This window comes from Cervus canadensis, chromosome 3, assembly GCF_019320065.1.
Source record: "Cervus canadensis isolate Bull #8, Minnesota chromosome 3, ASM1932006v1, whole genome shotgun sequence".
NCBI lineage: Eukaryota > Metazoa > Chordata > Mammalia > Artiodactyla > Cervidae > Cervus > Cervus canadensis.
The window spans coordinates 261,068-288,210 of NC_057388.1; the positions used below are offsets into that span (position 1 = coordinate 261,068).

Consider the following 27,143-nt stretch of genomic DNA (forward strand, 5'->3'; position numbering starts at 1 on the left):
CATGTCCTTTCTCAAAGAAGTCAGTAAGTCAGATTCTTGGTAGCACACTGACAAAGAACTCTGTCATTTTGTACCTGATGCAATGAGTGTAATGAGAGTTCTTTCCAACCAGCATGATGTTCTTTATTACAAGGAGCATGGTAAACGTCACCGATACAGATACATGTCCGTCTTGCCTTAGAACTGACCAATCTCATGACCTGAACTTTGTGTAAAAGTAAACTACATAGTGGATTTTCCCAGTCTGACTGAATTTGAATGTATACTTATTTATGCTTGAATGTATACAAACTTTAGAGTCCAGATAGACTTAACAAATAATATTTATCTCATCATTTTATTCATTTTAAGCATTAACCTTGAAAGAAAATAAATTTCTAAGTTAATAAAATAGTGCAACCAAATCTTTTATTTATTTTTTCTCATTAGACTGAAATAATAAGCCAAGTGAACAAAAAATGTCAATAAAAGATTTAGCATGAAACATAATTTCTCAGAAGATAATGTTAAGGATATTATGAAAATATCACATTGCTTGTAACTGAATTGCAGAAAATCAATGCATTTACCTTTGAAAAGCAGAGGTATTCATTGCTTCAAGCTCCAGTTTAGGACCTTAGGCTTGGTGTTGCTGGTCCTATAGAGATGATCTTCTGGTTTGTTATGAATGAAAATGGAAGAATCCCTCTGGAAGGAAAACTCAGGTAATTTCTATCTCAACCATATCTATTCCATAGTGTATATGGAACACAATGCTAGTTCTGCCTATCATTCTTTGCCAGAGTAGAACACAGGTTCCAAATAAAACAGTCATAAAGCCCAAAATAAGAATGAAATATTTAAAATTATAATTCACTTAACTAGTGAAAACTGAACATATTATCTTCTTTAGTTGGGGATTTGTAGTCATCTTTTGCATACTATATTTAGCCAACAACCAAATTTTAATTTTAATTAGCAGACATTAAAATATAATTAGCAAGTAACAGGGTAACAAAGCTACAAAAATTCATACAGATCAAAGGAAGCAACATTTCTTTAGCCATAGCAAAAGGTGTTCTTTCATGAATTTAGGGACTCATGATGACCACTTTACCTTCCCATATCCACTTCCCAGGCAAATTTCATAAAGACAACGTTGCTTTTTGACAAAAATGATGGTGATACAGGAATGGCTGTCAAAACGAGAGCACATACATTCTCAGAGTCAAAAGATCCTCAAACCCCAATAAACACCTTATACAAAGGAACATAGCAAATTCCAACACAGCATACACACAACAAAATTAATTCATTTATCAGAGACCAATACAATTTTGAATACGCATTTTCCAGAAGGAAGCAGGGGGCAACAGAAGCCACCTGCCACTGTCAAGCCTGTGGAAGTGAAACAATGCATTACAAAATCCCCACTATATAGGAATTGTAAGTGAAAAACAAATGTTTTATCCAAAAAGAAAGTTGGTTGATGGTCCAACATATAGATATTTATTTGTATATATTTATATAGAGAATGATAAAAATCAGCTTTCATGAGGCTCAGAGTCTATCTACTTTGAAGTTGTATCACACATACTATAAGCAATTTACAGAATTTGTCATTTGCGTATACAAGAATTGCAAAATGACTTAAAATGCACTGGAATAAAGAATGCTTAAAATGTCTTCATATAAACCTCCCAGGATTTACAGGGATTGGCCATAATCAGCATTTGCCAGCATGGAATAAGAACTACAATCAAGAAAAAGGAGACGAACCCAAGAAAATGGGGAAAATTAAAAAAAAAATCTCTTTTATTGTTTCTTATTTAAAAAATTTATTTCTTAAATTATTATTTCTTATTTAAAATAATGTTGTTGACTCGCAGTGTTGAAAATTTTGTTCTTGCCCCCAGCCAGGGGTTTTGTTTGATGATAGTTTATGTTCTGTAGCCTTTTGATCTCTGCTTACTTTGTGCAGATAATGGGTCTGTAGTAGAAAATCAGTGGTGTCTGTGGTAAATATTCACTATACCGAGGACGGTCAGGCCAACCCCTGAGCAGTCAGTGAGATGATGCTTTGAGTAGCAGAAAGAAAAGGAAAAATATAGATCTTGCTATTAGAAAATGTTCTATCACTTCACACTAATTCTCTTGAAATGAAAGATCAGCGATTTGCCCAAGAAAATGTTATGAACAAAGCGTGAGATAGCCTCTTCGTTTATGCTTCCGAAAGCAGGCGCTCCTTGTGTACGTAATTAGAGTACAGTGGGTGCAGAGTGGTGCTTGGAGTTTAGGGTCAACTTTGCTGTCCGCTCCGTAGATTTTACAGGCGATTTGCTCTTTGCTTTAAGAAGAGAAAGTGATATTGGAAAAAAGTCAGCACTTTAGACTAAAGCAAAGCACCCTTCACAAAGCCACAGACAAGAAGCAGGACAGAAAGTCCATGGCTTGTAGCTATCCTCGCACCTGCGGAAGAAGTTATAAGATATTCGCTCATCTCGAAGATTTCCAATGCTCCTTATTAGGCTGTTTTAAACACATACATATATATATTTAATTAGCTCGCCAGCTTGGCTCTGGTGCCCATGAATGTCTTGGCATGCACTGCAAATAACAACACATACAAAGTATTTCAGTCCCAGGAAGTGGTCTTGTTTGCTTTGTCTGTTTTCAAACCATGCCATTTCACGGTTGGGAACACTGAGAGGAACAAATGCAGATACTTTTTCCTCAAGCAATTCTGTGAGGATTATTCCCTATAGTCATTTGGTTGTTCCTAAATGGGTGTCTAAAAACACGCCCCCTGTTTTACCACTGTAAGCATGAAACCACAGGAGGTGAAAAGGAAACCAAGGGCAGCAGGCTTCTCAAGGGTAAGGAGAACAGGTTCTGAAGTGTGTGCATTTGGACATCTGCTTTTAGAGGAAGAGCTTTCTCAACCTTTTATCCTTAAAATCTGAAGAAAATTTAGCATTATCAAGAACTGGACATGTTTGACAACTCTCTGAGACTACATAAGGGAGGGAATGAAATTGTCCTTTTGCATTTTTTCTTCACATATTTTATGCATGAATGTAAATGATACACCATTACTAGTAATAATCATTATTGATAAGAAAACAAAAATGTGATGGACCTTAAAGCATTTATTTTCTTTCTTCCTTTATTTTAATTCAAGAAAATTTAAAAGGGTTTGAAGGGAGTGAAGGTAGGCAGATTCAATCTTTTGAATATTTCAGCTAAATCATGTTCAAGTCTACATTCGTAGTGATAGAAATTAAGGTGAAAGCACACACTCTCAAAAAGTCACTGTAAATATTTAGGGTTCTAAAGGGGTGGTTTAGCAGACTCACATTCATGTTTCCAGTTAGGTTACTTAAGTGTCGCCATTGATTTGCCTTTGTTTAGGGGGTGAGTCATGTACTTAACAAAGAAACCTGATGACTCAAAACTCAAGGTCAGTGGTGGGTCTCTGGAGCGTGTTGCTTCACTCAAGCTGGGTGACAAATTTCAAAAATGCAAAAGTAAAGGTACAGTCCACATGTGGCTCTAAATATAAAGATTATGCAAGGAAAATATATACAATCCATGTAGAATCACTTGCACCAGAGCCAAAATTAAATATGTGCCCTTGTTATCTTTGAAGGGAGACTCTTTGACAGGAATTCATTTAATTAAAAGAAAGAAAGAAACAAAATGATTACCTGACTCCTCAAATTGCCAGTAGTACTTGGCACAAAGTTTGTCTGAGAGTGAATAAAGGTTTAGAAAATGCGGAAAACAATAAAACCAAGGAAAATGATTCACACTTCAAAAATGACATTTTGTGAAATAATGTTTCCTTTCAGTATAAGCATTGCAGATTGGCTCAAACTTGCTGAAACTGTGAATTATGTGCCTCCTTTCTCAACTAATCAACCCTTCACAGGAGATGTCCATCATTCCTGAGAATGATACAATTTGAAGAGAATAGCTACCACTCTGACACAACATTTTCTATTATACTGTGTCCAGTATGTGCAAATTAAAACAAAATTTACATGGGCAGTATAACCGCAAACAAACCCAATTATATACTGTAAAGAATATGTTAAGATTAATATTTTGAATTGCCATCAGATATGCAATAAACCAATGCAACACATAACATTTTTTCAGATTGTAATCATTCACCCACTTTAGGCACTTGCATTACTAGCACATTGTTCATTAAGTGAAATTTATTTCTGTCAAGCCAATTATGTTTTTTTTCTCTATACAGTAAATTCTAGAATAAATCTGTTTTGTCATCAAATCACAGATTGTTTCTCTTCTTTCTAAAGGTTTTATTCATGTCTGGAAAGACGGGGTACGTGCTTCTTCATCTTTGTAACCCCAAAGATTTCAACAGTGAACTCTGAGAATCTAAAATGCTATATCGTGTCCTATGTAATTTTAATAAATAATCATCATAGTCAATTTCATTTAGATGCACACTATTCTGAACATAGGGCTTCCCAAGTGGCACTAGTGGTAAAGCCAATGCAGGAGATAGAAGACATCTGGGTTCAGTCCTTAGGTGGGGAAGATCCCCTGGAGGAGGGCATGGCAACAGACTCCAGTGCCTGGAGAGTCCCATGGACAGAGGAGCCCAGAAAGCTACGGTCCCAAGAAGTCAGACACAACTGAGGTGACTTATCACACACAAACACACATTCTGAATATAATATTACTATTTTACCAAACATGCTGTGTTTTACTCTAAAGAAATTAAAAAACAATACCTTTTTTTTGTAAAGAGCAAACTTTGGCTACTCATCATTCTCTATTGTTGTTATTGTTTTGGAATGATGAGATACAGGATTGCAGTCAGGAGCCCTGACTTCTAATTTCCTTTGCAGCCACTCACTTCTGAAATCTCAAAAAATGTATTTATTTCTTTGATGTTTCCTAAAATGAGCATAACAATTGTTTGCATTTTATTGTTTTGTATATATTTTCTCATGAGGATGCCAAAAATTGTTTGGTCATCTCTTTTGCTTTATTTGGTTTCCTTTTGCTCTGTGCTCAAACCAAGCTAGATAGCCTGTTTTTCCGTAAAAATGATCATTCATTTAAGCAACTCTTCCCCTCAGATAATCTGTATTCTGCCGTGTCTGTTCCCATCAAGTAGCTGTAAGCTCTCTTTCCTCTAATCTTCCTGATGATTCTGGTTTTGCCTCTCTTATGGCCTTAACAGGGCTCACACTGAATTATAACTCATTATATTTGTATCTTACCCCACTGATTACACTATAAACTCATTAAAGGCAAGGATAAAATTTTAGCAATTTTTTTGATTATTCTCAAACTGTAAAGCAATGTCTTGAGTTTTTAAACTTTTGCCCTAACACAAAATACCCCATGAAGAAGAAAGGGAAATGCTATTATCTAAATTCTGTGGAAAATTCTGAAAGAGATGGGAATACCAGACCACTTGGCCTGCCTCTTGAGAAACCTGTATGCAGGTCAGGAAGCAACAGTTAGAACTGGACATGGAACAACAGACTGGTTCCAAATAGGAAGAGTATGTCAAGGCTGTATATTGTCACCCTGCTTTTTTAACTTCTATGCAGAGTACATCATGAGAAACGCTGGGCTGGAAGAAGCACAAGCTGGAATCAAGATTGCTGGGAGAAACATCAATAACCTCAGATATGCAGATGACACCACCCTTATGGCAGAGTAAAGAGGAACTAAAAAGCCTCTTGATGAAAGTGAAAGAGGAGAATGAAAAAGTTGGCTTAAAGCTTAACATTCAGAAAACTAAGATCATGGCATCTGGTCCCATCACCTCATGGGAAATGGATGGAGAGACAGTGGAAACAGTGTCAGACTTTATTTTTATGGGCTCCAAAATCACTGCAGATGGTGACTGCAGTCATGAAATTAAAAGACGCTTACTCTTTGGAAGGAAAGTTATGACCAACCTAGATAGCATATTAAAAAGCACAAACATTACTTTGCCAACAAAGGTCTGTCTGGTCAAGGCTATGGCTTTTCCAGTGGTCATGTATGAATGTAAGAGTTGGACTGTGAAGAAACCTGAGTGCTGAAAAATTGATGCTTTTGAACTCTGGTGTTGGAGAAGACTCTCGAGAGTCCCTTGGACTGCAAGGAGATCCAACCAGTCCATCCTAAAAGAGATCAGTCCTGGGTGTTCATTGGAAGGACTGATGCTGAAGCTGAAACTCCAATACTTTGGCCACCTCATGCGAAGAGCTGACTCACTGGAAAAGACCCTGATGCTGGGAGGGATTGGGGGCAGGAGGAGAAGGGGACAACAGAGGATGAGATGGTTGGATGGCATCACTGACTCGATGGACATGAGTTTGAGTAAACTCCAGGAGTTTGTGATGGACAGGGAGGCCTGGTGTGCTGCGATTCATGGGGTTGCAAAGAGTCGGACACGACTGAGCAACTGAACTGAACTGAACTGAACTGAAATTCTGGTTAGAAAATGTGCAGATAACATGCTTCGATGAGGAACAGTCTAACAGAATCTGAAGATGTTTCTCTGATTCAGAATGTGATTTAATGATGTCCTTTGACTTCAGTGCAATAATGATGCCTTTCATTTGTTTTTCTGTTTAGATTCCGCAGTGCTCTGTCAGGTGCAATTTCTCATGCCTTTGTAAGGTAGGGGAGGAGGGATTTGCTCCATTTTGCAAACGGAAAAGTCTTAGAAGTCTTCTTAGAAGTCTCGTGAGTACAGGCACTTAGCTTTGTTCTTCAGCCCTTTTTGTTTCTCGTGATAGTGCATCACACTGCCCTCACTGGGATGCGGATAAACAAGACCGCTCCCCAAGACTGTGTCTGTGACAAATGAGTTTGGCCAATGAGAAATAGGAAAGAAAAAAGCTTCAAATATTTTATCTTCACTATGTATAACAATTATTTCAGAGAATAACAGAAAATTCCATCTACTTCTTTTATAAGAAACAAGACAAAATAAGAACCTATCACAACAACACAGAGTTGTGTCCTTGGAGTCCTTGGAGATCAAGTGGAGAAGGAACCATTTACCCACATTCTCAGTCACTGCCTTCCTCCTGCCTTGATTAACTCAGCACAGCCTCCCAGCTGGAAAGCCTGCCTGGCCCTCATCTGTTTGCCAGATGGAAGGACTTGGCTCCCTTTTTGCACCTTCCTTTTTAGATGGTTCCATCTGAACTGCCTCCCCCCACCCCGACCCCCCTGCATCTACAGCCATGAGGCTGGAAGACACTGGGCAGACTGAACAAAGCTGCACCCTCTCCTTCTCACCAACCTGGAAGATTCAGTACCTACTATGTGTCAGGGAATACGTATACACGTGACATACAAATATTATCTTAGTTTATCCTCTCATTAGGCCCATATAGTGAACACACGGATTAGGAAAATGTAACTCAGTGGCATGGAATAACTCAATCCGGGTTACAGTTAATAGATAATTAAACGAAGGTACAGAAATGAGGACACAGCAATGTAGTCAGATCAACTCAGGGTCTGGATACGTTTTTTTCTGAAACTCCCTCAGGCATTGCAACCTTGCCTCACTGCCTCCACATGTTAGATTAAGATGTGCAGCTATTATTTAAATGCACATTTAATCTTTTCAGAGAAAATGCAACTGGCTTTAGGGAAAAAATAAACTTCTTTCCCCAAGACTGAACTGATAAATATTGGATATGAAAACATCAGCTTCTTTGTTTTCCTAAACATTAATAAATAAAGTTTGTTTTGTGTCTTATAGTATGCCAAATGTCTGATTATATAATATTATTTTGAAATTTTCATATTATAGTCTTTTAGATCTTAAAGTTTCCTCCAAATTCATTTATATATTTGAATGAGACATGGTTCCACCCTTATTCTTACATGTCCTCTTCTTTCTATGAACTCTTTTCTATACTTTTAATCCAAATTTGATAGCCTGGAACCAGGAAAAGTTAAGTTGATGTTCAAAGTACCATCACTAGTGATGGGAAGAGAAAGACAACCAAAGCTTCTGGCCACCAGGAAAGCTATGGGATATGGATATTTAATTCAAAGAAGTAAGTAGAACACTAAGACAACTATCTAGATAATTTATCACATCTAAATCTTGCCAGCTCTTCAAATATCCTTTTTCTCTGGGCTGAGATTGTTTTGATGGATTTATTTCCTACGTGAGGACAACTCTTGGTTTTGATATGGGGAAGAGTCGTAATTCAGGGCACCAATCTACAGATTTAGGCATAATCCTCAAATGTTTTTCTTCTTGTTTGAGTATCTAGTGGGATTAAAAGAAGCAAGAGAAGAGAAAGGACACACCTTCTGTCCTGCTGTGGCTCTCTGATCTGGCTCCAGAATCTTAATTTTCTCAAAGTGAATATTAGTGATGCTTATCCTATGAACAAACTTAAAATGGAAATTTTCCAATTATAAAAGAAGTAACACTGAAATAACTGTTTTGCCTGTGAAGAGGCCTAGGTTACAGCTCTAGAGACAGACATGCCTTGACTAACCTCTTTTTTATTATAGGTGTCAGCTTTATAATATGAAATTAGCTGTGAGAAAATTTGAGCTATCTTTTAATGCAATTTTTATTCAGGTTTGTACATACTAAATCATGACTTAAGGGGAAGGGTCAAATAATAGGATGATTTTATCCTATAATTTTTTGAAAATGATATCTTTTTATTAGATTCCTATGGAACTAGTGCCAGTTTCTTATAGAGATCCATTTTTTAAAAGAAATGTGCTTCATTTTGACCTAATACATAAATCGCCTATTTTGCCCAGGCATGTTGGCCAGCTGTTTATACTTCCTTTCCTGCTTGCCTTCAGTCAGCAGATTCACACCTCTATCCTAGTTATGAGGCCCTTGCAGCTGAGGGAGACAAACGCAGCTGCCCATGTACACAAAGATCCAGGTGACCAGGTGAGGCAGCGACACCCCATTCACCACAGAAGGTTCCAGACTTTCTTGCTTAAGCAGCTTTTTGGGGTTCCCACTTTCTACAGCAAGTCAAGAATGGGCACATAAAAGTGAAACTGCCTTCCACCTGCTAGGACCACAGTGCATCTCAAAACAGCACATTTCCACTGTAATTGACTCATCCAAGGAAGAACTGATCCTGGTGCAGACAGGGTGATGTTTAGGACAATAGCAGCTAATATTTCTTTACCTCTGACTGTGGTCCCAGGAGGCTGTCATGATCATTCTGCTGATTAAGGAACTGAAACTGAGAGGGGTTATACAATACCCTGTTTGCTAAAAGAGTAGGTGAAGGACTGCTACTCAGGAGTTCTGTCTGAGGCTAGAAACTGATTTGCATCTAAACAAATGTTTGTCTGAGCACTTAAAGAAGCACATTCAACTCAAGAATAACCTATGAGGACAATTGGTGCCAAGGTGGGATGGCTTTGCTGAGGGCCTGTGGGCCAGAATTCTGATCCCATCACAAGTAAGGACAGTGTCCTAAGGGTGCCCCTAGCTTTTGCAATTTGCTTTATTTCAAGCACTGAGAGTTTAACCTATATTGGATCTTTTAATGCAGATAGGATTCTGAATTCATACAGAAATGCTCTCTCGGACTTTTTTGAAGCAGTCACATGAAACAAAACACGGTTAACATGTATAAAATCTCCTAGAGTATTGACTTTCCTTGGCGTCCCTGGGGACCATACCACTGCTCATCACTTTGATCTCCCTCCAAATTGGGGGCTCAGTCAGTTACATCACAGAGAGGAAAAGTAATTGCATGACATTTTATTTAAAGACTTTATATGTGCTTGGCTTATTTTATCAATATAAATTTATCAAGATAACACCCATTATGTTTAGACAAATAAGAATAATTTGATGGTCAGATTCTCCAACCAGCTCCCAGGAAATAAGATATAATGCTCTTAATTTCAATGTTACTAGCAATTTCTAGGGACACTACTTTCACCATAGTGCTTTTAATATACATACACACATATGTGTACATGCATGTGAGATTTTTTGTCATAAGCTTCACAATTACACAAAACTTTTACTTTGCCTTTATTTGTTAGATGTATTTTCTTTTCTCTCTCAAGAGCTGTCTGACATTGGCTTATTTTTAAATTTGGACAATTTAAAATATCTTTTTCTTATGACAAAAGTAATAAATTATCAATGTACAAATGTTATCAATACAAACAAAATAATCAAATAATTTGATGGGCATTTTCCTATTATTTCTTGTCATTTTCTATATGAATATCTCAGACTGACTTAAAATTTAGTATTCTTTATGTTTTCACTTTAAAGTTCTTTGTCCTATATTTTTTCACATTACATACTGGTTCTTTTCTAATTTCATTAAACTTTCTTTGAAGACATGATTCTAGAAGGTGCTTACTATCCATTGTCTGGTTTTTGTCATGCTCACTGGGACACTTCCCTCCTATTGGTCCTCTGAGTATTTCCCACTGTGGGCAGAGCTCTGTGATACGCATTCCTGTTCACAGGTCAGGGTCTGCCTCACTCCTGAGCTCCTTGGATTTTCCTCCCAGGGCATCATCTCAGGGCTAGTCTCAAGCCCTGAGACCGATCTTTCTTGCCAATTTTCCTCCAGAAGGGAAGTATCAATTCACCCTGCAAGCAATGATACAGCAGAGTACCTGAGTCACGGTAGCCTTGCTGATATGTGTTGATTATTAAGTGAAAGTGAAAGTCGATCAGTCATGTCTGACTCTTTGCAACCCCATGGACTATACAGTCCATGGAATTCTCCAGGCCAGAACACTGGAGTGAGTAGCCTTTCCTTTCTCCAGGGGATCCTCCCAACCCAGGGATCGAACCCAGGTCTTCCACATTGCAGGCAGATTCTTTACCAGCTGAGCCACATCTTTGCCAAATTACATGTGTCAAATTTTCAAAATTGACTATGGATTTGACTGGGAATGCAACGAATCTACAAATACCTTTGAAAAACTTGACATATTTCCAGTACTGAGATTGTTCATCCAAAAACAGCATATTTTCTCATTTATTCAAACCTAAACTCTTCTAACAAAGTATTCTAATTGTTTTCATATTTATACTACTTATTTGCTATTCCCTTAAAATATTAGATATGTTATACCCTTTTCTTGTTACTATTGAGGATTATATATTATGCTGCAAATATTTTCTATTTGGTTATTGGAACCATATGGAGATCTAATTTAAGTTTATATCTTTGCCTTGAGCTTATCAATATTACAAGATCACTTTTGATATCTCTAAGTCATTTGGAGTGGATTACATAATCATTTGCATCTCTAAAATGTGCATTTTCCCTTCTTTCCCTAAGTATTAGACATAAATATTTCCTTGTCTGTTACACCACTTATTAGTTACACTTGATTTAATCAAACAAATGTTTTAAATTATTTATAGCATACAATGATATTTTCATTTGTATATTTTGTAACTTTAAACTTTCTTTAGTAACTTTAAACTGTCAGGCCTCTGATTTTTATGCTAATCTTCCTGTGTCAAATTTTTATTTTCTGCCCAGCTCTTTATTTAAATGAAGTTCATTTGGATATGCAGCCTAAATTGTAATATCTTTTTTTTTGTTATTTATTAAATAAATTCACCACTAATTATACTTTAATTCATCAGATATTATTGTATTTTACTTTTTAGAGCCTTCTCTGTTTATATTTATGTTCCTTTATTGCCCTCTTTATACATGGTTATTTCAGAGAACCAAAAAGTGACGACCTCACTTACGTGCCAGGTATACTCTGCTAGATGTTTAAAATATATCATGACACAATGCTAAAATGTTATTTGGGGCACATGTGTCACTAACTCTATTTTATAGATAATGACTCTGAGGTTCAGAGAGATTTGTACACAGCTCGCTACACTAACAAGGTATCTAGGAAACCATCTGTTATCTACTACTATTATGTCATTCTTATAAGGTTCTAAATCCATTTTGCTTTTCTCTATTTTTAAAGCTTTTAATAATATTCTTGTTTATGTTTTCAGAAGCACCTATGGGGTTGCAAAGAGTCGGACACAACTGAGAGACTTTCATTTTCACTTTCCATAGTTATTGTGGGATTTAAAAAAATTCTGAGGCCTTTTCTGAAAGCTTGAATTTAATTACAATAGCAGACAGTGTGTATAACTTCAGCTTCCAAAAACCCATTGCTTATTCAGCTCACAGTTCAAAGTTCTAAAAATCCTTTGGAATTTTACTATTTTGTAACCAATAAAGTCAACCATCTAGTTATAACCTTGGTCAAGACAGTTGATGGCTAATGTGGTATGGTTATGTAGGGGATGATTTATCATTAATTAACGTCACTGTGACAGAAGGAAAAAAGAAGCTCTGAAATTACGAACAATAAAATGTAGTCAGGAATGAAGACCCATTCTCCCTTCTTTAGCTCATCTCCTACGCACAGCCAACTACTTGTCACCTATCGAGAGTTGATCAGTGACACGCTCTCTATGTATATAATTTCATTTAATTCTCAAAACCGTGAGGATCATTCCTATTTAATAACTGAGGAAGCAGAGGTACATGCAGCTGTGAGTGATGGACATGAGATGAGAACAGTCTAACAACTGCGCCCACCACCTCCCCTGGTGAGAGAACCAGCTGGTCTAAGAGGCATGTTCCCCTGGTTTTCTGCCTCTTTGGCGCAGATGTAAAGAATCTGCCTGCCAATGCCGGAGACGCAGGAAATGCCGGCTCGATCCCTAGGTCAGGAAGATCCCATGGCATAGGAAATGGCAACCTACTTAAGTATTCTTGCTGGAAAATCCCATGGACAGAGGAGTCGGGCAGGCTACAGTCCACGGGATCACAGACTCGACTGAGCACCTGAGCACACGCAGCTGAAATGCGTACACCTGTGTCGGCCTATAGGGGGCAGCAGTGTTCCTTGGAAGAAGGAGCCCTGGCCTTGCTTGAGAATTCGCTCTATTCTGACCAACAGAGTGAGGTCTTTCCAACAACTTCTCAACCCTTTGGTCATCTATCCAGATAAAACTCCTCTGGCAGCTTCCTGAAACCTTAAGGAGAATGAAATCATTCGTGACAAGATCTTAAAACACTGGCAAATTCTGTTTCGTGGCTCCTCAATCACAGAGCCCGAGTAATCACAAATGAACCTCGCAGAACCCTTAAGTGTCCATGCATTGAAAAACTCTTAGAGCACAAAAAGGAGCCTTGGTTTTGAAGACCCAGCTAGTTACTGAATTTCAACCAGTTAAGTTGAATTTAGCCAGTGCAGACTCCTACTCTGCATAATTCAAGTTCAAACATAGCTCCAGCAGGTTCTTTGACCTGTATTATCCAAAGCATTGCCTCAAATCTATTTTTCATCTTATTCATGGCTGCTTGATTTACATAGCAGTCATTTAACTGATAGAATTACAGTGATCAAATTAATTTAACTTGTGTAAGCAGCCAAGTTGGATCATTAAACCAAAATCAACATTGAGGTCTGGATTACACATGTGGCTCTGTACCTGGATGTCGTGCACCATTTCCTCATATTTTAACTCAGGAAAATAATCTCCAGCAAGACACTGAGCCCCTCATCTACCTCCCCTCACCAGCAGTGAAATCTGTTGTAAGATAATTTCTCTAACTTTGACCACCTTTGGAAAGCTGCTACATTTGTAAGCCAGAGGGGAGCTTCCGGAGCCCTTGGATTCTAGCAGCTGGAGCAGCAGCTGCCTTTCAATGCTCAGGTTCGCATCATGTTGAAAACACAACAACCATATTTCTGAGTTCAGAGAGTCAGTATTCCTGCTGAGCAACCACACATGGAGACATAACTACACCTTAACCATGGCCAGTTTTCTTATGAGTGCCAGCTTCAAGAGAACAGCTTCACAAAAGTCCAAAACAATACTGGAAAAAACAATAACAAAAGACCAGTTTCTAAAAGTGTATTTTTTAGTATCTTACACATGTACACACATCTCATAGTACATAATAAATTTTTTTCTCTCACTCATAAGAACCTTTTAGAGAGAATGATTATCATAATTAACTGCACATAAAACTGGATATTTCTGCTTCTAGACTCAGACATTTGTTCTGGGATATGAACTTTTTAATAAGCTTCCTTGTAAGTCTGGCACAGGACATCTGCGCTTTGAAAAACACTGTTTAGGAGTCTTGATAGTTTTTGAAACAGAGGCAATGTAATCGATTTATGCAAATATAAGATAAAAGAAGACAAAAGCAAAGTTATATCTGCCCTCTCTCTCTTCCTTTTCTCCCCAAACAAGACGTCCACTTGTTCTAGGCACTTACAGGAAGGCAAAAGAAGTGGTGATCTCTGTAGCCAAAAAGTCATCTTTAGGGTGACTACTATTTTGTCTGTGCGTCAGGTTTCCCAGAAAATGGGACTTCTAGCACTGAAAGGAGGAATGCCCCAGGAAAAGGATACAATGAGGAAAGTAAGTATAAACAAGTTGCTGTTGAGAATGAGGAAACAGCCAATTCTGACTAAGACAACAGGAAGAAAGTTTATAGAAAAATCTGCATTTGAGTATGAGTCCAGCAAAGTGGGAAAGAAAACATCATTTTCAAAGTCACAGAGGTAAGAAATATGTGAAAACATTCAGGAAAGAGCACTTTAGAAGATTATGTGTGAGGGTTAGGAAATCAGGAGAGACAGCAGGAAATGAGACCTTGAAAATCTGTGATGGTGCTTTGGAAATGATAATTATTTAATCCTTATGTTCTGTTGTGATGTGTTCCACAGGTTTAGATATGAGCATATTCAAGATTTCCTCATTACCTGTGATGGTGTTATTAAGAGAACTGGGGAACACCAGAGGAAGAACATTTCTTTTTGGTGAGAAAGCTAAAACAATAAATTCAATTTTTTAATATTTAGGGACTTGATCTAAATATTTATTGCTGTGAAACAAGCCACCCTAAAACCTAGCACCTTAAAACCACAATGTATTATTATGTCCCACAGGTCTGGGGGATGGTCAGCCGGGGTTCAAGTCAAAGGCTGGCTGCCTTCAGCAGGCACCATGTCGCAAGGCCGCTGCACTTGGTGCTCAGTGGCTGGCTCTAAGGCCACAGCAGAGGCTGCCTGTCCCCTTGTAGGAACGGTCTGGAGTTGGCTGCTGAGGCAGTACTCCTTCCTATCTCACGGTCACGGTATTCACAGTCCAGTCCAGACTCGGCGGGGACAAGGGGCACATGTGTCAACAGCTGCTGGCAACCACTGTGCAGAGGCTCTGCTCTGCTCGGGCTCCTGGGACAGACATGGCAGTGGTGGAGGGGGGCTAATGGGGACAGGAGGAGCCCTGGTCTGGCTCTCCAGAGAGAAGTCAGGGTCAGACTGTCAATTTGTCAGGGGAACCACTGACCAAAACCACCTGCCTTGGCCAGGCACAACAGTAATCACTCGCACGAGTTATCTTACAACAGGAAGTTGTGGTAAGGAACATGGAACTAACAAGCTACCACCGACAGGAAGGATTTGGGAAAGGTCAAAAGAAGAGAGGAGATATCAGTTCATATGTCCGACCTATGAGGTCCTGCTACCTCCCAGAATCCTCCTCGCTGGAACCCATCTTGGCTGAGCGATGCACAAGCCACCAGCAAGGACCCCAAGTCACCAAATATGGGCCAAATAGGATGACTGGCCACAGACAAGCTGGCAACCAACCCCATTACTATAAGCCCAAGACTGCAAGTCATGTGGCAGACTTTCTCCTGGGTTCCCATACCCTGCTGCTCTCCACCCAGGTGCCCCTTCCCAATAAAGTCTCTTGCTTTGTCAGCACACGTGTCTCCTCAGACAATTCATTTCTGAGTGTTAGCCAAAAGCCCACTCTCAGGCCCTGGATGGGGTTCCCCTTTTCATAACAGATTGAGAAATTTTCTAAGGAAAACTTAGTAGTTGAAACCATAGAAATGGATGAGATTGGAGCACTGAGAATGGGAAAAGAACCACATTTAAGAGAGGAATTTAGTTGGAGAAGTCCACAGAGAGAAAGGGGGGATGCTAACAGTCAACTTGAAGGGACCAGAGGGGAGCTCAGGAGATCAGCAGCTGAGGGATGGGGCTATGGGTGTGACCTTTAGGGGTGTAGCTGCCAGGCTGGGGTGGGACTGGGCCAGGCTGCATTCACAGCTTCATCAGCTTGTTGGCAAGGGTGTGGAGAGGGGATCCATAGAAGGGAGTATCGACTGGGTGGGGAAGGACCAAAGTAGGAAACTGGGGTGGTGGTGGATGCAGGGGACGTTTGGCTTCTGTATGAAGTAGATGTTCTCCATGAGACAGAAAGAAATGAGTAGAGAATGGCGTAGTTTATTGAGGTACTTGGGGATCTGATTTCAGTGCAGATAGAACTAAACCAGTTCATGCTAGAATCAAGACTTGCTACCCTCAGAACACCTATAGGACATTCTAAATGTTAGTTATGGCTACAAAGTTTGGAGAAGAGAAAAACCTAAAGGACTGCAAAAGCCAAGTTCTATTTATTTGCTTTATGATTTTTCTTCAGTATTTTGGTTCTAATTGTGGATTATCAAATGTAGGTAGAATTAAAAGAATTAAAAATAAATACCATACAGATACAGCTCAATTGGATAGTTACATGCTCATTACTTTTGAAAAGTATCTGGTAAAGTAGCTATATATTTTGTGATATACAGATAATAAAAGACTATTTTTCAATATTTTTAACATAAATTTCTGCTCTAGGAAAACTGAGTAATTTGAATGTTATAATATATATTCAGAGTTATTTTCAGCTAATACTTTTCCTTCAAAGAGAGACAGAACTACTTTGACAGAAAGAAGCATGAATTAGGAACTGAGTATTTCAAACTAAACAGTTCAGTCAACTAAGTAAAAACTGTGATGAAAATAAAAGGCCAACAGCCCAGCTTTTGGTAACAGGTTGGTATTATAGTGTCACAGACACCATGAATGACACATGCCTCCCTATATCAAGTGAAAAAACTAAAGGCTAATATAACTCTTGGTCTGTAAAGGCAAGATTTCAATTATTTTGTCTTCATCATGTCTTGCTTTTAATAAAACAGGAAAACAAAGATGCATGGTCAGTGTAATTTACAAATATTTTGTTTTCTCACAAATTAAAATATAAAAATGATTAATTCTTTGGATAATGGAAGTATGTCTTCCATTTTTGTATCACTGTGCTTGGCATACAAGCTCTCGAAAGGATGGAGAGTGAATAAGTGAAGCATGGGTATTGAAATCAGCTTTATTTGAATATAACCTGAAAAATCATAAAGCAAAATTACAAATCAGGATGTGGGTATTAGAGGAAATGTTATATAGATATCTAACCCAAATACTGTATCTTATGCAATAATTGTGCAAGCACAGAGACTTACACATGAATAAAATGAGTGGCTGGGCCACCATAGCTTCTGCACTAGAAGTCAGAAAACATTAAATGTATATAAAATATTTTCCAGTATTCAGTGGTAGAAGAAAATAGAAATGAAAATGTTTGATGTGTTTCAGATTAACCTTTGCTATTGAAGACAATTTTTAGTGGAAACGACTTTGGATGGATACAGGCTTCCACGAGCAGTACACCCTGTTCCTTTAGAAGAAGCAATGGGTGAGGCTGGTGATGGGTGGGAAATGAGTGGTGATTTCTCTTTGAAAATTGTTAGACTTGTATAGCCTTTGCCATTTAGCACCAATCACAAGACTAAGAAAAAGATATTAAAATAAAATAAATCTTTTTAGAGTACATTATTCAATCTAAAATGTAAAGAATTTAGAAATAGAACTTTCATCCTATGCTTAGAATCTTTCATCTGGGATAAGTAATCTGATTCCACAAAATGGATTTATTGATTTCTAGCTTGGAATATTCTATTTAGGCTAATAACTTCTACTTAGGCTAATAATGATTTGGAGTCCTCATCAATTAGGCTGTAAATTGTCTGCTGAGTGGTCTCTGTAATTTTGCATATAGCATTTAGGTTCTTCTTTTGACAGTGAGAAAGGGAGGAAGACAATGTCTCCAAAAGTATAAAATCTTTACCAAATAATGGATACAAAAATTACAACTGTTAGGGGTGTGTGTGACACACATATATATACACATATATGTGTGTATTTATATACATTTATTTTAGCTGTGTTTTTTTTCCTTTGGGGAACAAAAGAGATGATAAAGAGGAAAATGAGGCAAAGTCACACTAATCTGGCTTCAGAGACGCTGTCTCCTTCCAGCCTGGCATAAGGTGCCATAAGCAAGACATGCTGGGATAGCTGCTTATCTACATCACAGGGACCCTTAGTCAAACTCACAACAAATAGTCTCCATTAGCACATGAAGCCTAAGGAGGAATCTAGGGTGGCACATATTATTTTTAAAATACTGTTTATAAATAAGGATTTAAAGATACACACATGTACACTCACATGTCTCAGGGGTAAAGAATCCACCTGCCAATGCAGGAGGCACAGGAGACACAGATTTGAGCCCTGGGCTGGGAAAATCCCCTGGAGAAAGCGAAGAAATAGCAACCCACTCCAGTATTCTTGCCTGGAAAATTCCATGGACAGAGGAGCCTGGCAGGCTACAGTCCATGGGGTCTCAAGAGTTGGACTCGACTGATAAATATATATATAAATATATATATATGTACATTTTTTACATATAAATGTAAAAATATACTTAAATGTTTATTTATATATAAATCATCCTGATAAAATGATGAAATTTTAAAATTCTAGTAGCTAAAAAGAACTTGAACGTTAGCAATATAGTTTTCTATTACAATAGTAGTATCAATAATTCTTCAATGATAAACTATAAAGAGACAAACTCAAAAATGAGAAATTCAATATTTTATGCTCCCTTCGTCCTATAATACTGCATCAAGCATTTGAGCAGGATGCAGAACAGTCTAGGGTAGTGTAAGGTACTGCTCATTCCATGCCAAGGTTAAAACTTCAGTGAGTTTCCATTGGCTGAATCATTGCATAAATTAATGCTATTCAGAACAGTTTTAACTTGCACAGCTGACTTAGGAAATGTGTGACTAAGCTTCTAAATTGGCATCGAAGCCACATTGACAGGAGCTGCCTTATCACTGTACCACTTTCTGCCTTTCACCCTCCTTACTTCCTCCCATTACCATAATTACTTTCATCACAGGCAGCTGAAATTTCTCCTTCAAAATCAGAAGCCCTTGGTAAACTGGTCCTGCTTAAAGCTATGGGTCCCTGAAAATGTGGTTTGTCTCTTTCAATTACATGTTGATGAAGTGAAAGTCTCTTAATTTGGGTCATTATCGATACATAAATCTGTAGAAAAAATGAACATGCATTTATAATGCAACCAAATGCACATGATTTATTGTGCTTTTAGAATGTAAATACAGAAGGAAAAGAAGTCCAGCCTTCAGATTCCCTGGACAGGAAGCACTGCCAGCGACTAATGGGGCAATTCACACCCTCAGGGAAGGTCAGCCTCTGGGTCTCATAGCTCATCCTCATTGTAACTGAACTAGCTCTCCAGTTTTAGAGAAACCGTCATACATAGATCTGTCTACACTGACCCATCTTCCTGTGGAGGGTTTGTGAGTGGTAAAATGGGTTTCCATACCTGATTGTGGACTTTGTTTGGGGATTTTGGCTACCTCTTGAGGGCTGGAAGTAGAGGGCACTCGCTGGTTGGCAGAGCTGTGCATGCTGCTGGGAGCTGCCACGGAGACATTCTTGCGGGGCTTCACATCCTGCAGCCACATGGGCGAGGCCTCGAAGGCCTGCATCCTCCGGGCGTGGCTGTTGGCGTTGACTCTTAGGTAGGCCTGGGCTTTGTGTTCCTGAAGCTCTCCATAATTGGCGTCGGTCACCCTGCACTCATACAAGCCTTCATCCTTTTTCCTCACTTTGGAAATCTGAAGCTTGTGAGAGATGTCATTGCCTTGGACTTTCACTGTCTGAAAAATTGCGGGTAAAAAAAATAAAGTGCTACATCAAGTGGTTTGGTTCTCATATCTTGTCCTGAGCTTGCTAAGGTTGGAAAATTAAAAGGTCTTATTGGCCTCAAAGCCACAGTCAGAAAGTTTTTTATTTCCTCAGCAGTCTAATTAGAAGATCTTGTTTATCTTATTCTATTAACACCTAGATTCACAAGATCAGGGAAACATGAGTTCAGTCCATCTGGACCAGATTCCATCAGCCATGTGGTTTGCATTTGGAACCAGCTCCACCATGATGCCATCACGGGACTGGCCTCTGCCAGGTGAGCTCAGCTGAATGGAGCAGGACCTAACGTATGCATAGTTTACAAAGCCTCTCTTCTTCACTGAGGGCTGCCTACCACTCTGAGAGATCACAAACACATGCTGTTGGTCACAGCTGAGTTTAAGTGAGAATGTGCTTTTAATCCCCACTTCAGGATGATTACTAAATGGACTGACAAAATAGACTTGGATAGTAAAGTTTTTACTCCAGGTGTTGGTGCAGTCTGACCTATAGTTATGGGGTGGCAAGACTCAGGGAGCAAATTAATATCACCTGAAATCCTATGATTCGGAGTACATGCCCCTGATACCACAGGGTCTGTGTGCTGCTGGAGCTTGAGATGCCAGTAACTAAACACTGCTTTGATTTTCAAAACAGAAACTGATTCTCACTTCTGATATTGTTTATACCAGATTAACACCAAGAATATATATACGGTTTTATACAATATATAAAATCCTACATAACATGCAATAGATCTGTAAGCATCTTTATCAGAAGAGGTAGATTTGATATACATCATATTATCATATTATCCATGACTGACAATGATGGGCTTCATATGACATTCAAGATCTGGATTTGGATAATTTCCAAATTAATATCAAAAGACAAAGAAGAGAAGTGAGAAGGCAGAAAGTTATTCCTGCACTGGGCATTACACTTTGACACAGTCATAAATAATTTAGAAAATTTGGGAAGTGTTCATCTGGTTTTTACATAGAGAGTTGTATATATAAACAGTTTTCAACATCTGAACCATATCCATAAGTATGCATTTATATACATGAAAATTACATACAAATATTATTAAGACTATAAAACTAATGGGAGATAGTAGTTTCAAATATATTTTCAACTGAGTCTCCTGATAATGTTGGGGTAGTCAGAGTGCATATATATTGTTATTATCCCATTTTATAGAAAACTTAGGCTTAGTGGGTTTGGGTCAGTGCTTGTCAATGTTGACTGTACACTAAAATCATCTGAGGAGGTTTAGAAAATACTCTCATTTGGATTAATGCAGAAACACTCTGCATCTCTCCAGGGCAAAGCTCATACTGTATTTTGTAAAAATACACCTGGGAATTCAAATTAACTGCTGGCTTAGGTCACACACCAGGTGAACTGGGAACACACTGCTTTCTACCTCTGTGTTTAGAGCTCTTTGCAGTTGACTAGATTGTACAAACTCTGGGCATTGATAATGCTGTTAGCAGTCATGTGCATGACTATGCAACTAACTGCATGCTTCCCTAGGTCAAGATGTGTGAGGCTGCTTTACCACCGGTCTTTGGAGGACTGGGGTATGGGTGAAGAATGAAAGATGAATAGGAAATAAACAATATATCTAATTATATGTGTATATATAAATGAAGTATTTAAGAAAAACATTAATAACTGATCTTATCAATAAAGCTTTTCTAGCACTGTTGGAAAACAACAGATTCTGTGATATAAGAATAATTAAATTGAAAGAGTCAGTGAGTTTATGAAAAGAAATTGGGAGTTTCTGGTTTATATCTTATTTTTGATACTTTCTTCCATGCTGACATTATATATTTAGGTTAAAGAATTTGATTTTATTAGCATATTTTTACACTTTTACTTATGATGTAACCCCAATATTCTATCACTTTATATGCTCTCAAAATAGCCTCAGAATAAACTTCCTTTCAAAATGTGATTTTTAGATTCCTTATACACATATTACTTCTAGTAATGGAAACTTGTTTATTAATTATCAACAAACTGAGCAATTCTATTAGTATAAAATGATTCTAGATGACTTCCTCTGAGGTATAGTAAAATATTTTTTTCTAATTTCAGACAATCATGAGCAGTAATAACCAGCAGAGTAGAAACACATCTCTGTATTTTCAACAGGTTAACCTCCTCTCATAATGCTTTTATATTCATATTGACTTTTGGTCTCATATTACATGATTTTGAGCACTGGCATTAGAAATGCATCATATGAATTATGAATGACATTGAAATTTCAGTTATTTTCATTACAACTTCAACACCCTTTGGATGCTTTAATTTTTTTTTTTTTCCTGCCTGGGAAGATTTTCGTCTTTTACTTGCTATTGAAGGATAATTACTGGTATAAATTTGAATGTATATTATTAGTATTGCTGCCTTTTCCTCTTATAGTTAATAAGAGCAAGAAAGCAACATTCCTCTTTGGGTGCAAAATGATTCCCAAGTAATTTTTCCCTTATTTACGCCATTAAGATAAATAATTTTATGCTAGGAATTCTAAATCTTTTTCAATATGTTTGTACCCAGTGAGGTAAGGTAAGACAGAGCGTGTGCAAATTTCCTCTATTGGGGACAGTAAGTAAAAACACTTTTGAAAACCGAAATTCACTAACTGGCGCCCTGGGCCCGAATGCAGCGGTCGCGTTGACACTCACGCTGATCTTGGTCCCATCTCCGTCGGGGTCCCGGTCCGGCAGCAGCTCAGCCTGCGGGGAGGGACGGGGTGGGGGGCACACGGATGCTCAGACCTCGCCCAGCCAGAGCCCTCCGCTGCGCAAACGGGGAGGGAGGGGCGCTGTCCCAGCCACCCGCCAGGGGACCAATCCCTGGGGCTGCGCCCGGGGATTCGGGAGCGGGGATTAGGGGACAGGGAACTGAGGCGGGAGGGGGCGTGGTGGGGAATCGGCGTGGGCGTGCTCGGATTCGGGGACCGGGGCTCGGGAGCTCGAGGAGCTGCATTCCGGTCAGCGCCCGGGGTGCGCGAGTCTGCGGAGGATGGGGCACCTGGGAACTCGGGGGACTGCATTCTGTCATTCCCTGCTGTCACTCCTACAGCCCTTCACTCGCCCCCGCACATCCGCAGCCTCTTTTGCAGAACTACCTCCTTCGCGGTTCAGACCGCCGTTTCCCTACCCGCCCCCTCTTCTCTCCTCGCCTCCCCGCCCCCGGTCCACTCGAGTCGCCTCGGGTCCCTCCGTCACTCCCCATTCCCTTTTTTCCGCCGTCGCCCCGTCTCTCCTTCTTTCCCCATCTCCCGCCTCCCTCCTCGGTCTCCTCCCACCTCCTCTCTCCCCTTCCATTCCCCCTCCTCTGTCTCTCCTCCTCCCGTTCAGTCTCCCCCTCCTCTCCATCTCTCTCCCCGCTCCCTCCCTCTGAGTCTGGCAGAGGTGGTAAGGACCCAAGGGGGTGGGGGTGATGGAAAATCCGACAAAATTTGTCCCCATCCCACCATACTGAAAGGATAGCGAGTGTCCGGGGATGTACCAACGCAGCAGTGCCATCACGGGCTGCTGACAATGTCCAGTACTAAAAGGAGGAGTCTATTCCCAGTTCTTAACCGGGAAAGACTGGACAACCTGCTTTCCCTTGGTTTTAACGCGGTGTCGCCAGGACAGGGTTCACCCCCCCACCCCGGCATCCCTAGGCGTCATCCTTGCCGCCAGGAGAGCCGGGGGTGTTCCCACGGGCGCCCCAACACCATCTTGGTCAAGATCCTGGCTGGACACTCAGGAGTCTAAGTCAGTGAGTGGGCCGGACACGAAACCGGTAATTCGGGCGACGCGACTCCGCTACCTGTGCCCCGGCCACATCGGCCCCAGGCTCCAGGTCCTCCGGCCCCCGCAGGAACCACCACTGGATCTCCAGGTACACCGAGGCGGAGCCGCTCTGGAAAGCGCAGGACATCTCCACATTCTGCCCCTCTGTTGCTGTCACATTCCGCGGAAACTCGGTAAATTTTGCTGCAAAACAGAAACGCACCCTTTTGGAATAGGCACTCCACTCTTGACAGCATCTCTTGTGAGCTCACTACATTTTCCTGGGTCTTAAAAAAACAAAGCAACAAAACCCCCCTCTATGACATCCCCGAGGTTCCTCCCAAGGCTTTCCTTGGCCTCTTTCTTATTTTTGGTATCATGCCTAAATCATTTTGTTGTTGATCAAATCCAGATAATAGAAAGGTTAACAAGCTTGCCAATAACTCCCCTCTGCTAGTCAGGCTCCTCACAGTTAGATACAAATACCTTTTGTCAGACTGCAGTATTCCCCAAAACTTACTGAGGGATTCAGGGAAGTACATTTTACACAAATCTGTCAAGCTGATACATGAAGAGAGCCTCTTATGTCCAAGTTTCTAAACAATCTGTGACTAACTGGATGTTCCATGTAATAGAGAAAAGATCACGATTATCTGTCAAAATTTACATTCCTGATATATATCACAACACATCAGCAGTTGTGATTGGAGGGCTACAGAATTGAAACAAGTTGCACACTTTTTAAGCTGTGGATATTTCTTTCTTTCTTTCCAAATTAACCTTCATATCTGTTCCCAACAAGCTATTGTATTGTAAATGGTCATACATCATGGGATGAAAGAATCACACACCTGGGCTTGGTTCAGATTAAAGATCACTAAAGTCACTAGAGACTTTTTTTTTTTTTTTTTTTTGAGCCTTTTCATTACAAATCTTGACAGTGCTAGCTTGCAAGATTCATGGAGTCATGGTGAAGCTCACAAAAATATGTTTCCTTTCTCCCAAAGGCACTTCCCTAACACATTAGATGGTTGTTCTTATCTTGTCTAAGAGACACTCTGAGGAAGGCTGATGATGCCTTAAAAGTCTAGGAGAGATTTGTAGCTCAAGGGAGTGCACAGCTACAATGCGTACTCATGGGGAGGACTGGGGGGGGGGGGCTGCAGGGTCGATTCAGGGAGGATGCACTTTGCCCCCACTTTTTAAAGCAAGGCGCCATCAGTGTCTCTTAAAAAAAAAAATTATAAAATCCCAACATGATCTCTACTGAAATAGAACTGTATTTATACTTAGAGGAAACGGGAGATGTTAAGACGACATTCTGATCTGAAAAGGACTTTTCGGTTGATAGCATTTCTGTCTGCAGAAGTGATGCAGTCTTCTGGCAGCAGAGATGTGATCTGTTCATGGTGCTGAAATGATCACTGCAGCCTGCGAACTCCTGAACAACTGGATTCAGCAGGCTGCTGCTGCTTGTAATGCAAGACGTGCCTTTTTATGGGTCCTCAGAGGAGTCTGTCCTTTGATAAATACACACGCAAACGAAGTCACACGGACACAGAAAAAGGAAACTCTAAGCCCATACTGCCTACATAGAGGAGGGCTCGCCATGGAGAGACCCCATCCCCAGCTCTGCGACGATAATGTATGCAAGAGTGGTTACCCTGTGCATGCACACAGATAGAAGGAACACACACACACACACACACACACACACACACACACACACACACACACACACACTCATAGCTCTGTGTTTGTGCTCACCGAGGAACCCACCTCGTAGTCAGGAACCAACTGGATTTGCTCTCAAATCTAGCTGGGCTACTTTAAAGAAAAATACCACAGAACACTATTCTTCCTTACTTGCTAAGAACCTGACTACATCTGCCTGGCCGTTCTTTGAACGCAAAGACACACACACACACCGAGAGCAAATGTATATTTGCCAGTGAGCATAGACTTACCTTGAGAAGAAAGCCCTTGCTGTACATATAAAACGGAAAAGAAAACAAATCCAACATATGCCAAAAAGATCCCCATCATTCCAAAAAGTATAAGGGGGGGGGGGGTCACATCGGTGTATCCAACAGCCAAAAAGCTTCAAAAGAAAGGAATGCCACTGTCCAGCAGGCTTGGTCTCAGAGCCCAGGGTGCGGCGCCGCGAACATCCCGCCGTTCGCCGGCTCGGACTGCTCTGGGGAGCCGGAGCTGGGACTGGGGGTCGGCGGCGCGATCGAGGGCTGGGTGCCGGGCTGAGCTCCGGCCGGCTGCGCTTGCACACCCGGACCTCGGCGCGGAGTAGTGCTCGCCGCTCGGCTGCCCGCCTTCCGCTTCCTGCGGCGGGTCCGGCGTCAGCCCGCGGTGCGGGGCGCGCGGCGCGCGGCGCGGGGACGACGCGGGGCGGGGGCCTCGCGGGCTCGCGCCGTCTCCGCTCTTCGCGCCGCGGCGCCGTTAACTCCGTGCGCGCCGGGCCGCGTTCGGTCTACGCCCGAGTCGCGGAGAGCGGCGGCAGCGGTCCTTCCCCACGCACTGCTGCCAGCCGACTGAGCCTCTCCCGCCTCGGCGGGTCCCGGCGCGCGGACTGCGGCGGGGCTGCGAGGACCGGGCCGGGGCCGCGGGCGGGAGAGGGAGGATGGTGCTCGCCAGAAAGGAGCGGGACGGGACTGGGCGAAGACTGCTCCGGGGCGACGAAAACAGCCATTGGAGGGAGATGTCGTTTAACCAGTTATTCACTGCTGTAACTAGGAAGAGCGCAAGCTATTATTTCACACGGATTTATTGCTGAGCAACCTCGCGCGGAAGAGAAGCGGTTCATGCAGGGACCTTATCACTCTTGCTGGTGAATGGAAGAGAGGAAAAGTACAAAAAGTCACGTATTGAGGGAATTTTCCAGAAAGAAAAGTCGTACCACTTTTACGCTTTCATGTATTTGTTTTTGCTAATTCATATACTACTTTGCTTTCCCAGCCTCCATCTCACGCGTATTTTGGCGGTGGGGGAGGGGTCTCAAATGCCATTAGGGTCTTTATTGCACGGTCTATTTTTATTTTGTTTTTCTTTTGGCTAACACAGTAATGATTTAATGTTCCCTAAGATTCTATTAATAAGAAATACTGTTTTAGGAAGAAACAGTGCAGTAAATTTTAGGATTTGGAACAAATCTAGCTGTCTTCCATGTATTCTATTTCATAAGAATCTAAAAACAATATCTGTCGCTTTAAAGACTCTGTCCACCGTTAGGCAGTGAATTTAAATCTTCTTAATAAAATTAAAATTATTTGCCCTTTAAGCACAGTGCCAGGTATTTTATTCTCACTCTTACTTCTATGCAACTCGACCACAGATTTTCAGTATTACTTGGAAATATGACTAAGTGTTAAC

General features: G+C 40.5%; 1 protein-coding gene across 4 annotated transcripts; it reads right to left on the reverse strand.

The window, feature by feature from the left end:
* Positions 1-391: 391 nt before the first annotated feature.
* Positions 392-25,943, reverse strand: VSTM2A (V-set and transmembrane domain containing 2A). 4 transcript variants are annotated; one of them, XM_043462494.1, is made up of 5 exons: positions 25,727-25,943; positions 23,797-23,963; positions 22,659-22,709; positions 19,592-19,928; positions 392-2,326 (listed from the first exon to the last, which is right to left on the reverse strand). In XM_043462494.1, exons 1-5 carry the CDS (start codon positions 25,803-25,805, stop codon positions 2,238-2,240), a joined length of 723 nt encoding a protein of 240 aa, XP_043318429.1. In that variant the 5' UTR covers positions 25,806-25,943; the 3' UTR covers positions 392-2,237. The 4 variants fall into 4 exon arrangements, with proteins under 4 accessions (XP_043318429.1, XP_043318431.1, XP_043318432.1 ...); XM_043462496.1 differs by having other exon boundaries at positions 392-2,448; XM_043462497.1 differs by lacking the exon at positions 392-2,326 and adding an exon at positions 2,465-2,586.
* Between the last annotated feature and the right edge of the window lie 1,200 nt (positions 25,944-27,143).

Excerpts from the sequence above, each read along its gene's own strand:
- VSTM2A (XM_043462493.1), bottom strand. The coding sequence starts at position 25,805 with ATGATGGGGATCTTTTTGGCATATGTTGGATTTGTTTTCTTTTCCGTT. Across the intron at positions 22,710-23,796 it reads CCGATGTGGCCGGGGCACAG|GCTGAGCTGCTGCCGGACCG; the intron begins GTAGCGGAGTCG and ends CCCTCCCCGCAG. Across the intron at positions 19,929-22,658 it reads GAGATGGGACCAAGATCAGC|ACAGTGAAAGTCCAAGGCAA; the intron begins GTGAGTGTCAAC and ends GCAATTTTTCAG.